The sequence below is a fragment of the Lipophrys pholis genome (assembly GCF_963383615.2).
Source record: "Lipophrys pholis genome assembly, chromosome: 9".
In the NCBI taxonomy this organism is placed as follows: Eukaryota; Metazoa; Chordata; class Actinopteri; order Blenniiformes; family Blenniidae; genus Lipophrys; species Lipophrys pholis.
Genome location: NC_137639.1, coordinates 18,652,129 through 18,669,566, shown reverse-complemented (window position 1 = coordinate 18,669,566; position 17,438 = coordinate 18,652,129). Strand labels below are relative to the sequence as shown.

At 41.5% G+C, this 17,438-nt stretch overlaps 1 protein-coding gene across 5 annotated transcripts; it reads right to left on the bottom strand.

Annotated features, from left to right (window-relative positions):
• Nucleotides 1-5,036: 5,036 nt before the first annotated feature.
• Nucleotides 5,037-16,658, bottom strand: sh3d21 (SH3 domain containing 21). 5 transcript variants are annotated; one of them, XM_080471528.1, is made up of 17 exons: nucleotides 16,404-16,658; nucleotides 15,681-15,838; nucleotides 15,536-15,593; nucleotides 14,703-14,812; nucleotides 13,882-13,972; nucleotides 13,734-13,795; nucleotides 13,618-13,657; nucleotides 12,284-12,375; nucleotides 11,776-11,877; nucleotides 11,353-11,404; nucleotides 8,631-8,681; nucleotides 8,409-8,526; nucleotides 7,456-7,624; nucleotides 6,820-6,894; nucleotides 6,464-6,660; nucleotides 5,728-5,791; nucleotides 5,037-5,555 (listed from the first exon to the last, which is right to left on the bottom strand). In XM_080471528.1, exons 1-17 carry the CDS (start codon nucleotides 16,417-16,419, stop codon nucleotides 5,523-5,525), a joined length of 1,488 nt encoding a protein of 495 aa, XP_080327654.1. In that variant the 5' UTR covers nucleotides 16,420-16,658; the 3' UTR covers nucleotides 5,037-5,522. The 5 variants fall into 5 exon arrangements, with proteins under 5 accessions (XP_080327654.1, XP_080327653.1, XP_080327652.1 ...); XM_080471527.1 differs by having other exon boundaries at nucleotides 8,619-8,681; nucleotides 16,404-16,614; XM_080471526.1 differs by having other exon boundaries at nucleotides 8,622-8,681; nucleotides 16,404-16,578.
• Between the last annotated feature and the right edge of the window lie 780 nt (nucleotides 16,659-17,438).

Genomic DNA, 17,438 nt, shown 5'->3' with positions numbered 1-17,438 from the left:
GAGCTGCATTTTGCCCGCCACATTACGCGTTCGTTGAATTCCGCATCATATTTTCAAATGGCTGAATCGGCTGTGCCGGTGGGACATAACAAGCGCACCTTCACGTGGAGGCGGAGCATCCATAACACCTGTGCACGTGATACAAACCAAACCACGAGGCAAAGTGGCTTCAATATCTAAAATGTACGCCTGTCATGAATGATTTAAATCGGATGTGTGTCTCGCGTTTTCCTCCACGTGCCGCAGACGACGTTGGACCCCACCTCAGTGATCCGCCACAAAGAGAAGGAGCACGTGGAGAAAGTCTGGTTGCAGGTTTGTCTCTTGAAATATGGAGCCACTGTTTTCTTCATGAGGCTTATTTGTTTATTTTGACCCTACAAGTTTCAATTAAATCTAAATGCTACATCAGTGATTCCAGTTCTTATTTCCAAGCCCCCCCGGGGAGGTTTTGTGTTTGCCAAAAACATTATTTTGCACATGTCAAAATGAACAATAGTAACACTTTTTCTGGCATCTAGAGCAGATTAGTCAAGTCAGTCTTGGCGAAACAGAGAGTGTCTGCAGCCTTTCAATCTGAAGGGGCTCCAAAGAAGACAGGTGGTGAAAACACGGGTCTCGTTGTGTTCAGCAACCTGCCACTCATGTAAACTCTCCTTTTGAAAAATAAATGCTCTGTTTTGTTGCATAAGATACAATTATTATAAGAGGGCCTTTTCTGAGTTTGAGGGAACGAAAGTCACAGTGATATAAAATAATATCTAATGGATGATTAAATGTTTGGTTTCTGACCCACAATAACCCAGATTATAACTGGAACTGTGGATATACAGTATAAAAAAAGGATGGAAAGATTTGGTGAAAAGAGAAGTTAAATTTATCGTTGACAGACACATTTACTATAGTAGCTCTGATATTCATGCGGTAGGGATGCACCGCATTTTTCCGACCCGATCCGGACACCTGAATTTGGATATCTGCTGATACCGATACTATTCCAGTACCAGAGCGGTTTGGTTTAATATTGTTATTATCATTATTGTTGCTTTTATATGAGGCTGTATTAAACCCCTCTTCACAGGAAAGTATGAAACGTATGAACCTATGCATGTAGTCTCTCAAAAGGCAACTTGAGGTTAGTATAAGAAGTAGGACAAACTATTTTTGTTCAGTTTGGACAATATGGGGGCCTGTGTGACGTCATCGTCTCAAAATAAACTTGTTATATCGATAAAACCCCAGAATCACTTTATTAATCCCTGGGGGAATTATTTAGCAACGCAGCATTTCCAGCACGACCGCAGCACAAACAATTGGGACTATTTTCACTCAGTTTTGCCTGGAGCAGGACGCAGCTTCGCTGTTTTACTTCAACCTACTCCTTTTCGAATTGTATGTACAGTATATTACTTTCTTTTTTTTTTTTTTTTAATTGCATTGTACAAATTCGAAATAAAGACTACTACTACTACTACTACTACTAGGTCTGAATCGCCTTCTGACAGCGTGGAGGAGCGGCATTTTCATTGTTTTGATGCCGCCGTCAGTGCCGTTCCCCTCGGCGAGCTGGCATTTAACAACGGTGACGCCTGGCTGCAGGGGCCACCCCGCTGTACAACGGCTTTGCAAACATCGGACGTCGCTGTGTTGCTTTGCGGTGTTTTGAGTGTAAACAGCATGTTACCCTGAAAAGACCAAATGAATAGGCATCAGCTAATGGATACAGATTTAGGTTCCGTGAGTTGATCCTCAGACTTTGAGTATTGCCTTGCAGGCCTCTGCTCTACTACCTGCAGGACTATTTAATTCGGTTCCAATCTAATTAGCCAACATTAACACGCTGAACGGGTGGCAGTGACCTTGATTAAACACTGACAGTGGATTATTTTCACTGGCATGATGTGTATATTCGCTTGCTGCCTTTAGCAGTCATCCATTACCGAGAGTGTTTTTAAAGGCATCAAACTGCTGACCCTGCTGTCTTCCTGACACGTTTTGACATTGTCTCGCTGCAGAGGTCTGCTGCTCATACTGTCTGCTAATTTCTGCTTAGATTCTTGTTGATGCAGTGCCTCCTTTCAATTTGTGGTTCCCTGCATAATGCTGACTGCCTGATAGAAACACTTCTTCTGCTGATATGTGCTGTTTATGTTGCTGCACTGCTGCCTTTTTTCCATCAGATTGTTTTGTGTTTTCAGAGGGGACCCTCCTAGTCTGCTGCTTACTCACTCTGGTTTTTCTCAAGAGTAAGGCTGTACACGGAGATGTCAACAGTACTGTGACCGCAGCTTCATTAATGTAATTGCTTCCATGTAATATTGGAAACTCGGCGTGGTTTTAGTCCGACAGAAGGTACGGAGCCATTTTGCGTCGACATCTTTAAACTAGCAATTATAGCTCACCTTTTTTTTTTTTTTTTTTTTTTTTTTTTTGTGGAGCTTTCATTACAGATTTCTGCAGCTTTCTCTTCACTTATTGTAAGTTGCATGCATGCTTTAAATAGTTAATGGACTTTCATTTGTGTAACGCTTTTGTCCGTTTCAGCCGTCTCAATGCATTATACAAACACATGAGACACACACACCAATGGTGATGGCTGCCATGCAAGGTGCTTGCACAGGAAACTTGGACATATGGTCAGGGTGGGATGGGCGATCTAACTGCCAACCTTCTATTAGATGACCTGCTCTACCAACTGAGTCACATTTCGTCCCTGCTGCAGGTTTCCTATTATTACTGCTGGTAACTAACTGCAACATAACCTTTCCAAAGAGCAATTTACATTTTGTGAAATTTCTTATTTTCTTATTGTAGATTATGTGGAAGCTGCCCTCTTAGGCTGTATACTCCTTTCTCTAGCTGTACTGTCTTGCAGGGTAACAGCCCACACACTGATTCCACATAATGACCAGTGTCAGACTCTGTGTTTGATGTGGTTTTGGGAGTAGTGTGTTATCAGGCCTCCAAAAACTTTGCTGTTAAGAATGAGGTGCTTGCTTAAGGGCGGACCTTAAAAGGCCGATATCAACCTCCAATGTGTATAATGGAAATGTTCCACGTGTGATGGCTGACTGGAATATTGTTTGGCGGCCTGTCGAGACTTGGAGAAAGGTGCCAAGTCATCCATAGCGGGTTTAAATGTTTTTACTGGACATTGAAAGTCAATCTTGTACTCATTTTGTTGATATAAAGTGAGACTATGAATTCTTGGCACATCAGCAAAGTCATATAAGGGGGTAACATATTCAGCCAGGAGAGGCATGTGTCAACATTTTTCTCCCCCATCCTAGGAGCTGGTACAGTGTTGCATGGAGGTCTTGTTTGGGGAGGGAGGCAAACTAAGAACTTCCGCTTGCGTCGTCCTCAGACTGAGCTGAGGTGGGCAGACAGAGTTCAGGTTTTCTTGGAGCCCACACTGGTTCTGATGGCGTCTTCCCTGTTGAGGTCCTAGAAGAGCCTCTCTTGTGGTCACAGGCTTTTCAGAGATTGGTGGCGTAGAAATAGCTGTGTAATTACATTTGTATAAACCTCATGTGACCGATGTCTGCCTCAAAATAAGCCCCAACATGTGTTTTACTACGCCCACAATTATTTGAATAGTTCCCTTTTCAGCTGTAATGCTCATATTTGTACCTAGAAGGCACCATGTTCAGGCCACGGGATAAATATGCTGCCATGAAACAAAAGAGCAATAAAAATTTGAGTGAACATCAACATACCCAGTTTGGGAAAAGCCATGACGTTGAACTGCAGCGTGGGAAAGATCTCCACAGAAGCAAACATAGTGAAGACTGATATGTGGTTCTCTGAGTACAGAAAACAACATTTGGCTGCTAACGCCAAAAGCAATTCTCATGCTATGTACTTACTGCTCTGAATTATGAATAAAACATATTTTATCACCAGGCTAACATCTTATTTTTTAATTGAAAACATAGTAGATATGTGATTTGAAGATGCACAACTGGATAAGTTCGGGGGTCTGACCTCCAAGCTGGGAAAGCCTTCACTTTTCAGCACGCAGTTTTCAGTATTCCCCAGAGATCCATTATGGCTGTTTTAAATGCGACCACTGTTACAGTGCACTGCGCCGAGTTGTCGTCATCTCTGACATACAGTACTATTTTCATTGAAAGTGAGTCCAATATTCATACATTCGTACATTGTGATTGATTGGCGTGCCAGTAGTGAAAGCAGGACCTGTCGTTGCTGAGGTTATTAAATCTTTTAGAGGTCAGTGAGAATCAAATGCTGACTTGTGTTTGCATCATTCAGAAAAAGAAAATCCCCCATTTGTGCCGACATCAACCGACATTCTGTTTGTTTGCTCCCATGCACTTCACCCCTTATCTCTGATTGCCAGGGTGCAGCATAGTTTTTTTTTAAAAATAGCCCGTTCCCATGAACGTTTCAGAAGCACACGCTGTTTGATGAGCTCCAGATGTTGTCCAGATGTGCCCTATGTACAGCAGCACTCGGCTCTGGGACACACCACCATCGCCTCTACCACTGTCGCCTTTTAGAGCCAAAATCACGCCTTCACATCTCATTCTGAGGACAATGTGGTCTAACTGTTGAATAGCTGTGTTGAATAGTTCTTTCTGTGAGCGTGTGCAGAGGATCTCTCATTAATTCTCAACCCACAGCTTCCACCTTCGTGAGTCACCGTGTGTTTGGCTTTCAGGGTGAGTCAGTTTTTCTCAAGTGACACAAAATGCATTTTCCACTCAACTCCATAAATGACCACGAACTCAGTACAATTCCTTGATTTTTAACAAAACAAAGAAAGTTTCATAAAGGCACTGTCCATTATTACAAGAAAACTGCTTACATTTTTGAAACCAACTGCAGCTCTGAATGAGCTCTTTTGTGAGGTTACTATCCCCAACTCAGCTATCCAGCATTCACTGAAAAGCTGTTTGCTGTTCTTAATGTAGGAGAACATACATACAGTGCCACCCAGTGGATTAATACAACATTACATTTCTCTGCATAAATACACCTGCCCACGTATATTTACAGCAGTAGTTCACCTATTAACATTCACATAAAGATGCCCCTCAAGGATTTATTATTTTTTTTTAGATCTCTGCAAAAACGTAATATTTCCTCCTATGTACAGCCGCATATGTTACAGATTTCACCGAGGCACTGAAAGTAGCCCAAGGTAAAACCAACAGTAAAAGTAGCAAAGGTTACAGATGAACCAGAACGACGTAAATCATGAATTTCCCACCAACCATAGCCCACTCAGGAGCACTATTTGTAATCTCCAGCATTCAAATACAAAACGAATGAGCAGCTCGTTATTTCAAAGTCTTCTGAATGAGTCCTGCAGCTCCACTGCACGATCAACTTGTTCTCATGTCGAGGATTACCAACTAAATACACCCCTGACTTGTTGGGGTTTGTTTTCACCCCCCCGACTGTCACTCAGTGTCAGAAAAAGGTTCATCTTGCAGTTCGAGGGCCTGTCAGTGCAGCGTCCAGCAACCCGCTCAGTCACCCGGTGTCTGTTGGCATCAAAGCTTCATCCTCAAAATCTGCACTTCATCCTGCATGGACAAGAAATATAACTGCTTATTAAAGTGTCATGGACCGTCATTCCTCTGTGGGAGCATTACTTCCACTTTGTTTTGTGTGTCTGTGACAAATCTACAGCAGGTCATGAGTGTGAATTCTGCCAAAACTGCAAAACTGCCACCACGTCCCCCACGTCCCCCTGACCTGCAGTGCCAGTCGTTTGTTTCTTTCTTCCTTCAGTTCTTCTTTCACTTCCTGCATGTCTCGCCTGATCAAATAAGACACAAACAAAAAAAAAGGGGGTTGCAGACATGAGTACGTCTTAAATAGGTCAACCAAGCTGCACAATGCCTGTCGAGCTGAATGAATGAGCGGAAGAAGAAATAGATGTTATATTGCACATGTGGATGAATGTGATTGTTGACTTGCCCTATAATCATTGCTTTGTTGGTGCCATTTCTAAGACATTAAAATAGCTGTGACTAAGAGTCCCACTTGGACTGTGAAGTTGTTTGCTTATCAGCATGCACTCCAATGCAGGTCAAGACGTTTCTTGCAGTAGATGTATTGACTTGGAGTTGTAAGAAGGAACAGTACAAAGATGGATGAAACTTTACGGGAACTTCCATTCAAATCACATGTTGATCGTCACAACTGGGTCAAAATGTTCAATCACCAGAAACTGGGTTTTATAACTCTGTATCGCTTGACTAATGTGCACAAACCTAAACTGTGCTGTTTTTTTTTTTTTTTTTTCAAAGCAGATTAAATAGATGCAAATCAAGTTACACTGGCATGTCGAATGTTTTTACATCATTATTTTCTGTTAATTTGAATTGTAATTTCCTTGAATGTGCTACAATATCTTCAAACAACATCAGAAGCTAAACTAACAGAAGGAGAATCCTGAATCGGCATTGGTTCAAACCGTAGTACTCACTCATGTCGTGTCTGAAACAGCTCCAGAGCCATCTTCAGCTCTCTGAGCTCAGCCTGCAGGCTTTCCACTGTCGGCTCGTCTTTATGGGTCACAGTTTTGCTATCCACGACTACTTTGGGTGGCCCTGGTCGGGTTGGAGGAGGCATCTTGGATTGAGGCTCTGGCTTTGCAGGAGACGGCAGGAGATTGTCTGTAACCTACAGTAGTTCATGAGCCGCCGGTTAGGATCGTATGAGTCTTATTCTGAAATGGTTACTCGTTCAAATGAAATTCAAATGCATTACGGAATCCCCCCCCCCCCCCCCCCCCCCCCCAACTATAAAATGAACAAACACGTTCTCGTTCTCGTCACAAACCTTTTGCAAACCTGACAGTCTGTCTGTCTGGAGCTTTTTGGGTAATTGCTCTGGTTCTGTCCTGTCTGAGGCACCCTAGAGCAACAAAACAGTGTCAGTGATGCGGCGTACAAAAACGTAACATGTAATCACAGTTTACAACAAGCCTTAAGAAAATGCCATTTTAACCGAAACCTTAAATTTCACATGCCAGGGATTAATTACTTTATTTCCCAGAGGCTTGTGGTAACCCAGAGATGAGACCTGTGGGTGTGAGGAGTAGTTCTTAAACACTACAATATGTCTGTAATTGAAGAACGTGCTCATGTCTTCAGAGTGAAGAATAGACACCATCTCAAACTCTCTTACAGTGGTGTCTCAGAATTTCTTTCTAATCCAGAATAAAACTATCAGCTTGTTGGTTAATGACAAGAAGCGTACCTAAAGTGTACATCCATCCATCCAGAAGCTTATCATCCAACATAACTCAAGTCTCTCAGCTTGACAGGTGTGCAGGAGATAAAGTTGGGAGTTGCCACACTCTTGCAGTAATTCTTTTACGGTTACAAAGGTCATGTGAAGCAATGGCTGCAGGATATGAAAGCCGTCATAAAAAGCGATAAGTATCGCAAATATGAGTCATTATTATGGATTTACCGGGGCTGATGCAGCCAGAGCTGTCGGTGGTCTTCTCTGTGGTGGCTTGGCTCTGTTTGCCGTCGGATGACTCAGCTTCTCCGTCTGTACGTCCACTCCATCGAACTGGTCGCCCTCCTTTTGCTCGGGTTGCTTCGTCGAGAGAGGAGTCGCGTCATCGTTGGGTCGGCTAAACAAGAAAACCGAAATTGGTGCAACCTGTGGCTTTTGCGTTCTCAGAAGGAAAAAAGAAATGGATTGTGGTTTCCGGTCTTCTAAAGTTTGAACAGTTGCAGGTGCAGCTCCAGGAAGCTAAAATCATCAATTCTCTCTTTTGTGTCTTCTTTGTTTCTTTGCGCCTGTTTTGTTTTCACAGTGTGCACGGAATTTAATGTTAGATCCTACAAGTCAAGGGTCAACTTTGAGGGTTTTGTTTAAAGTTTTGTTTTTTTGAATATTAAGACTGGATGGAAAAGCCTGTAGGAATAAGCTCATGTAAACAATACAAGGGATTTACATGGAACCTCAAGAAATGTCACATCCAGACTTATTTGCTTTGGAAATCGTTTCAAAAAGCCTGTTCTCCTGTTAGCGGCCAGACGCAAGACAGGGTCGTTTTTGTTTTTTCTAGTCGTGTGTGTGTGTGTGCTCTCAGGAAACAGGAAATGGGCTGCTCTCATGTGTTTGGGCCCGATCTGACTCATCCCAGAGTTTCCATTAAATGTCAGCCGTCCCGGCATTCTTCTTTAAGGGCACCATGGCAGCCGGTGGCGGCAACCAAAACCTTTATGATCAGAAAAGGTTCGGCTCCTGCTGCCAGACGAAGGAGGGTAAAGTGTTCCTGACATTCTGTCAAGGCCTTTTGCCTTAAAAAGCTGCAAATGAAGAACTATTCATGCGCCTGCGTTGCGAGGGTGGGAAGCATTTCTTTCTTCAGTGTTTGTGCATGGGGGAGACACTTTGGGAACACTCACGTCGGTAACCCCTTGGTTGGTTTGTCTTTGACGGGAGGCGGACTGGGCTTGTTGAATGATGGCAGCTTGACTTTGGTTGGAGGGTTGCTTCTCAGGTCCTTTTGCTCTGGTTTATCGTCTGAAAGAAATGTCAACACGTTACTCCACTTTGTTCAGTTTGGGCTTGCAGAAGCCCAGAAAATTCATATTTAAAACAGCAACCAAACCCACCACCATTTGTACTTTTTGTCTTTGCCGGGCCACCCTTGTCCATTGCAGAGGCCTCGTTTTTCCCTGGAAGTAAAAAATAAGATTTAACTTAAAACACAAACGTTTGCATTTGGCATGCAAGTAACGATTTGTTCAAGAATAAGACGGTTGATTATTTTATTTATTCTCAGTCATGTATCGATGACACATCAAAAACCAGTTAGGAAGCACTTTGACAGCCTCAGCCTCAAAATGTCAATCTCCATCTATCAGGCACCTTGAGAAGTTGTCCTATAAGCAATAGCTTAAGAGATCCTTTTAAGCTGCTGGGTATTTCCCAAGTTGTGCATAACAAGATGAACAGATATGCAGCCTCTTGTTGCTATAAGAATCTGCATGCTCAGCAAATCTGCACCCGCTTGATAAATGTTAGGTTTCACACAGTCTGCAGGTGCAGCTGAGCTTGTGATGTGCAGTATTCATCCAGCTCATGTTGGCATCACCATTCAGGTTATGATACGTATATATATTTTTTTTTTTTCCTAAATCTTAATTGAAATATAAGGTTTCGAGAAAGTATAGAGGTTTGTTAATGGTTGGAGTAAATTATTTGAATTTTTTTTAAGAAGGGAAAGCTTGTTGTTTGGTGTGCTATTTGTTGTGTAGTTACAATATAATGATGCTCAGATCAGTGCTGAGGAGGAGGTCACAGCTGTATCCAATAGCACTGCCGTTACTGTGCCCAAGGGTCTCAACAAGTTCATCAGGGAGCGACGGGCTGGCTCAGCTCATAGACCGAAAACAGCCACACTTTGCCTTGTAGAGATCAGATTAAAAATGTAAATAACCAAGCTTTGTGAATCCTGTTCAGAAACCAAGTTACAAACCTGATAAATGAATACCACAGTTCTAAGAAGTGAACTTGCACTAATGCACAGCGGAATTCACCCAGTCACACCAACAACGCTATGAGATGAGGAGCGGCGAGAATGAAAGCACAGGAAGCCTACCTTGGACGTTCCATGCATTGCGCAACATTCCCTCTCAAGAAAAGCATCCACAGAGCAGTAGTAGCATGAGAGCGGTTGTGAAAATCTCTGTGACAGAGCTCTCCTCCGCACCACCCCACACTCCCCCGCCCCCTTGTTTCCTCCAAGACTCCTGAACTGAGTCACATGACCAGATCAACCATCCCCCCATCTCGCTGTAGTTGGAGACTTCCTGTGAAATTCTTGTGAGTGATAGTGTGTGGAAATGCTGCAAACTTTGGGTGAAGTGGTGGCAGTGCAAATTGTGCGACTAATCTGAGATTCAGATCCTCCAGGTGACATCTTTGACTTATGTATGTCACTGTTTTCAAGTACTTGCTTTAACAAAAGCATTGGCAGGGATGCACATAAAAATGAAAAATGAAAAAAGAATTAAAGTTAGGCCACATCCTGTGCGAATCAGTTTCTACATCTTGTTTTGAAGGATGCTAGTTTGCATTTATTCAATTTACTTAACGGAAGAGCTTTTCTGCAATCGCGATTTGAATAAACAACTTACAATAACAAATGAGAAAAATGTAACTTGTAGATTGAAATGAAAGAATGACACTAATAAAAAAGCTGGTCAAACAGTATAATGGGATATTTTGTTGCATTGTAAGGTATCAGACACAAGGGGTGCCATTTTCTTTTTTCAGTGATAAGAAATTCTGTTTAGTTTACTGCAATGTATATATTTTCTCTATGGCTCAATGTCTGGAAATGGACAGTAAAGTATTTAAAGCTTTAAATAATGGGTCCAATGTAGGTTAAAAAAAAAATGCATGATGGTTGCTGGGGGCAAATAAAAAGTGGTTAAAGGGCTGCAATTGGCCCATTGCTCTTAATTTTATTTTTAGATTTATTAGTTTGGTCAAAAATTGGAACATGATTTGTGCCATTTTATGTCAACTTTCTTTGTAGGATTTCACAAGGGAAGTAAATTGCAACCCTTTAAAATGAGACGTGTTATTATACGTACAGCATTTTACAAATGTTTTACTCCTAGGAGCATTCAGAAGCTACAAATGTCGGGGGAATCTTGTCGGTGATTGGACGACCTCCTGGATAAGTCCCAGGGGCCTCTGTGGTTATTCTGTATGGACACAAACCTCCTATTCTCTGTTTTCCAGGAGCTTTCAAATGTTCTAGACTTCATAAGCGGCCTCTGAGTAAGAGTCCGTACTAATGCCAGACCCTAATGGCAGCATCAGAATAGGACTGTAAGGATTAATGCATTTAATGTTGAACTATTTGGAGAATTTTCAAAGATTCTAAATAATCATTTTGTTAATCATTGTGCTTGCAAAACCATGGATTTCCCATCTGCCTGCTAAAGAATAAAAAATGCTAAGTTTAGTCCATATTTGCTGGAATCTGTACCTAATTGTCTCTTTCGATCTTTCAGCACAGCATTGCCTTCAATCTGTTGAGTGAAACTAGTAGATAGCGATCTGAAGTGGGTTCAGTTGTGCATAGGAAGGCACGTGGTGGTATTATTTTATAAGACACGTTTCCAATTTCTCCATTTGCTAAAACAACAGACCATCACAGCCCAAACTGTCAGCTCCCTGCCAGGCTAAACACCCCTGCAGCCAGCGAGCCTGACTCACAGCAGAACCTGGGCAGCGTGGAGCTCAGCTCCTCGCTGCAGTGTCAGACCGCAAACGCTCCTGTGCAGCTGTGTTTGATCAGTGCAAAACACACAAGCGCGCTTGTTCGCTTACCTGGGATTTTCTTTAGGATGCTTCGTGCAGGCGGCTGGCTTGTATTCCCAGACTTTGGAGGAGAAGAAACGGAAAAAAAAAACAGGTTGGCTGGTGTGTGTCCATGTGCATTGAAAACAACTTTATTCTGCACACTGTTTCCACAGAGGGAAACTTTCAATGAGTAATTCCAAAATGGTGGAGGTTTAAAGACAAGCCTGAGTCACTGAGCGCTGGCTGCAGACTTGCAAAAAGTCACACAAGCATCTATCTGCTTAAAAGAAACAGACATTTTGGACTTTCAGATCAATAGATTAAAAAAAAAAGCTAATTCTGTTGATTACCACGAAGCACGCCCATGCTTTCATAGTCGCACAATACAATGTGGGAACTCCTCTTCAACACATGCAAGATCCAGTCAAATAGAGTTGTATTTCCACTCACTTGCAGATTGTCTATTGGTGGTAACAGCATGACAAAGTTATCAGGAAAGAAGCCACAACGCCCATCCAGCTGCCCCTCCCACCAGCCTTCATCGCCTGTTTCCTTCAGATGAAGATTAAAGAGTCGCATTAGAAGCTCAAACGTGGCTCCAAGTCCACTGGGAGGGGAAATCTCTAAACAAAAAGGTCAGCAGAAGGTCGAGCAAAAAACACGGCTCTCCTGTCATCGTTTAATCTCGCGATCAAGCGTCTCAGAAGTTGTTTTTTTTTTTTTTTTTAATTTCTCATTGTACGTGTGAATGGCTGACACGGCCGTGTTGTCAAAGTGTCGCCTTGCACTCGGAGCCGTATGATTTTTCTGACGAGCTCCACAAACCGGTTTGTCCGGATGAGCAATAGGAGACACCTGTACATACTTCGTGAGAGAACAACCGGCACTCAGAGGAGCTGATGTGTCTGTCAAAACTCATGACATCATGGGGGGAAAAACGTCTGCAATGTGCTCGAACCTTTCTTATGATCGTAACCACGTCTCCCTTCTTCATCTCCAGCTCATCCTCCGCCTGGGCGGCGTAGTCGAACATGACTTGGCAGCACTCCGCTAAGAGGTGACATGGTCAAAGAAAAAAGGATTATCAGCCGTATAAAAACTCGCGTCATGGCAAGAGGAAGTTTCAGTAGATATGAGTAACACACCTTGTGCTCCGCTTTCATAAAACAATCTCAAAGAACAACTGGAAAGAGGCTGTGACTAACAGGAGATAAAAGTCATTAAACTTCCCCGAAGGATCACTTTGATGCAGTCCTTTGTGCCAAGAAGAAATCTTTAGAGGAAGCATCTGTTTTACCCGCTCCCCAAAAAAAACCCACACAGGTAAACTTACAGGAATAACCACTATTTACACAGTGACAGCGTGTGAGGATATAAATAGAGCTGTGTTTTTTCTCGGAGATGCTGGTCACAAGCAGTAAAACTGTTGACGTATATAACTTAATATGTCTTCGTTATAAATCACAACTTTTTTGTGTGTTTGCTCTGGGATCTGCTGTTTTTAAAACCTTAAAACTTGGGACTTTTGAAAGGCTCCTGAGATTATTTTAGACAGAAAAAAACAAACAAAATAGCAGTCTTAACCTCAGTCATAATACAACAGGATCAAAAATGTTGAATGATATTTTTAAATTGCAGCATATTAACCTGGACATGACCTAAAGCAGCTGTGGACATTCGTCTACGCCTCCCAATAATAAACCCTTTTGAAGCGAGTTGTGCTAAACTGCATCGCTCAAGTCCTTGTTTCTCGCTGTGTTTTTTTGTCTAAGCTCACACAACTTTACTTTTAACTTCACTAATTGTTTAGTGTCTTGTGTTATGGTGATGAAAAAAAAAGTTGGAAATTGAACAACATGATTGTCCTCGTAAGTCAACAGAATGTGGATGAGTAAATGTTTCTACACAGAAAAAAACTAAGTGGGGGGGTAAAAAAAGGGAACGCACTTGTATTTCTTGCATCATGTTCACTAATTTGCCATTGATTCGTAATTTGATGGTCGAGAGCGGACGGTTTGCACCCGTTATCATCAGGTCTGAGTTTGAGACAACTGCATGTTCATTGTTATTATAGAAGAATCGGAATGCCGTCAGTCACTTTTTAAGACCGGATTAACGAGGACTGATCTCCTGTGGTGAGTTTGGCAAACGGCACGAGAATGTTGCGTAACATTTGAGTCTCAGATTGGGAAATTCCCTTGATCGCATCACACCAACATGGGAACTGTGCATCTGATGAATGACGAACCTCAGGTAGTCCCTGAAGCGTCGGTACAGCCATTGTGAACTTACGTTTTTTTCCTTTGTTCCTCACGCTGGCTTTCTGAGCTTCCTGCATGAGAAGAAACACACGAATAAGGATAATGGCCCACGCAAGTTTGAGGAAGTCTAAAGTTTGTGTAACATACATTCTTGGTGAACACAGCTTCACTGAGCTTGGGTCTTGTCTTGCCCTCGCCATACTTTGCCTCTGTTTTAATGGGGGGGAAAAACACAATATTATTTGTAATGATTTCAGTAGGAACCAAATTCATGAAATAGGATTGTACCACAAACCTTTTGGGGAAACAAAAATTTCTTTGACAAAATTTGACGGAAACGCTCCCACTTTGCTGTTTTTCAGTCCCATCCACCATCCATCTTCAATCTATCGGGACGGTGTGAAAAGAAACGGGTCATTTATTTTAGAGCCGCACAAACACTTTCAACAGGATCGTTTTAGTTATGACAAAAGTGATGGAGGGATGTTTCCAGCAACTGGAGTGGGGAAAAATATAGGAAACCAGATAAGAAACAAAGGTTAATTTTCTTTTTGTAAATTGTTGTAGTAGATGTAAATGAAATTCCGGCATTCAACAAGTATTCATTACTTAATGTTAGGCACACGGTGTCCAGCATGAGTTTCCAGTCGATTGACTTTCACTTTCAATGCTTTGAGAGTTGGCAGCGATGCTCCACTTCTTTACATAAGGCTTAAGATATTAATTGAACATGTCTTGTATAATCTGCTGGTAAAGTAGCTGTATTCACTAGCTATGGGAAATGTTTTAACCCTTTCTTGCTGTTAACATAACTTGGCACTATGGGGGATATGTAGACCAGGGGAGGGGATGGAGTGTATCACACCCATCCATCCATCCCAGCAAATCAAACCCATTTAGACGAATATAATCACACTGAATCAATACAGATCTTTTATCAGCTGATTACCTGTAACATGGATTCCATAAACTTGAACCACAGTAAGTTTGACCGCACAATGTCAAGTAGCCAAAAGTTTATCTTCAAAGACGTTGGTCTAGTCTAGCTTCCTGAAGGAAAAACTGAATCACTGTTGTTATCACCGCCATGTGATAAGAGCAAAAAAAGAAAGTCACCTCTCTGATGACCTCTATAGTTTCTCCAGGAACCAGCTCCAACTCGTCTTCATTCATGGGCTTGTAGGCATACGTAACCTCACATTTCTTCGTTTGCTTTATCTTCTTGACTGGAATGATAAACACCGGTCACCAACCAAACATTAGAATCATCACTCAATGATGTGTTAATAATATAAAGTTGGCGCAGTAGGGTCGTAGCTGCAAAGCACCATTTGGCACTCTATCACAATTTGATCTTTCACATTTGATAAAAAAACACTTTTTATCTTTTCTTATTTTCCATGTTGTAATTATGTTTGGTGTGGCGTGATGTAACATATATTTATGCTACGTTTGCTGGTTGCATTGTTTTGGGGCGTGCATATACACTACAGTAGCCACAATTTTATACACGTTTTAAATCATAAATGTCAAAAATAAGTTTCATTTATTATTACAAGAGTGCATTGGATCATTATAGTAATGGAGTTCTGTATTGGCGTAATGCATAGAATATTTTTTCATTTAATTAGTGATGAGAACCATTTGATACGTCTATTTTAGTAGACTTTTGTTTCAGATCATTTCTTAGTGTCGGTAAAATTGGGAATTACAAAATTGTTTATTCAGTTTTTTATATATATATAGATATATATTTTTTTTTTTTATTTCATTTCTTTACTTACCAGATATTATTGAATCAATACCCAGATTAAATACAAATTTGTAGTTTAAGTTCATATTGAAGAAGGTATTCCTGAATCAATTGTTTGTGTTGAGCTTCCTTCTTGTTAGGCTGATAACAGTGAAGAATAGAAATCAGTGGGAATATCTGAAGCTGAGCGTCGTACTTGTTCTGATGCTCCGTGGTTCCCTCTGGCTGTCGCCCCTCAGATAGGCGGGAATCTCCTGAAATAAACAAACAAAATGAGGCAGCATGAGCAAGATAAAACATGAAGAAGCACAAGCGGTAACATTACTGTCGGCTCCACAAACTTTGGCAAAATTAGCAGGGAAGAGGCCTCTTTTTCCTCTCAGCTCCCCGCACAGCCATCCCTCTTCGGCGGTCTTGCTGACGTTTTTGATCACATCCCCCATGCTGACGCTCAGCTCGTCACCCGTGTTACCCTCGAAGTCGACCAACACCAGCACCTCTGCAGAGGAGCCGCAAATAGGGCAGAAAATCACATTCTTTGCACAGAGTCTAGTGCGTCGGTGCACAAATGATCTGTCATGACATTTCAAAATCAAGATGTGCCAAGGATATGTACTTGGAGCAAACGGGGAATATATTACAAATGAACTTTTGAGTGTTCTTCTAAGTCTAATCAAATGTAAAATATATCTTTTATTTAGTACTTTTGAACAGGATGAAGACACATGATGGAACTGTTCATTCAACAACCGAGCCATGTTACTACGGAGTTTTTGTTGATATATGGTCTCCATATCAACAAAAAATAAAACGTGTATCTACATTTTACAGCAAACACAAATGTTCCTTCAGGTTATGAAAAGTTGCGTATTCATGATCCACATCCAAAGGGAGTGAGCTGCATTTGCATGTAAATCTGAAATCCCTTAAATCAGCATTTCAAATCAAAACACCAAGCAGCTTACGTTTTTCAAAACGTCACGTCCATAAAGTTTCAACCACAATAAACAGTCAAAATGCACATAAATCCCACATGTTGGTAAAAAGTAATAATGCTGACTCACCCATGGTGTTTTTCATTTGTTCTCCCTCAGATTTGACTATGAAATTCTTCCACGACGCAGTGAACAAACACCGGAGAGGAACAAGAACAGAGTGAGTGCTGTTGAGTTCTCTAAAAGTGTGTAAGATATGGCAGCTGAGGCCCTTCTTCCTGCTTGTCAAACATTAACATTGAGCAACTTTTCCTGAGGCTAGTCATGGCAAGTCGAGAGCAAGAAGTAGGATGGGTCATACAGTAGAGAGAGAGGGAGTGAGAGAGAGAGAGAGAGAGAGAGAGAGAGAGAGAGAGAGAGAGGGGAGAGAGAGAGAAAAGGACAGTCGAACAGGTACGACAGGTTACAGTTAAAGAGCGCAGCTCATAAGAAGTGTACCTTATGGGGCTTAACGGGCTCAATCAAAAATATTTAAACACAAAGAAAAGCATTTATAAGCGACTCACTGACCTGGATATAGTGTCAAGCCTCCACTATATCGAGGGTCAACATAGGAACAAATGCTTTTATCACGATGTTTACGCTGAGGCGGGTTAATTTAATTTAAAAAAATAAATTTTAAAGTTATAAGTACTTCAATTGTTCCGTATGATATAGTTACAAAGTATTAAACGTTCTCTTCATTCGTTTGGAGGCTCCATTGAAGTAATTCTTACACATCATCATCAGATGTAGAAACCTGCTCAACTCAAGTACTTCATTATCTTCCATGTTGGAAGAAGATAAGTCCTGTCCGATCTTGTAGCAGGTTTCATGTTTGCCACAAGTACTGTACACGATATTTGTCTTAAGATGTTGAAATTCACTTTCTTTCCATTAAAAAAAAAAAAAAAAAGTTGTTATATTAATTTTTCCAGCTATTATAAACCCAGCTCTGACGCCAACAATGTTATGGAAATTTCAAAAACATTCATCACATTTCTAATCTGCCACTTCTTTGTAAGTTTCTTGAAAAAAAAATCGCGGCATTTCAAATTCACTCTCACCTCTCCGACAATAATCTCTGTGAACAGTTGCAGTCTGGTTTCCATCCTCACCACAGCA

Coding starts and splice junctions, on each gene's coding strand:
- sh3d21 (XM_080471527.1), bottom strand. Junction 13,973..14,702: donor CTATAGAGGTCATCAGAGAG/GTGACTTTCTTT, acceptor CCGTCCCGATAG/ATTGAAGATGGATGGTGGAT. Junction 12,376..13,617: donor GAGGAACAAAGGAAAAAAAC/GTAAGTTCACAA, acceptor GTCACCTCTTAG/CGGAGTGCTGCCAAGTCATG.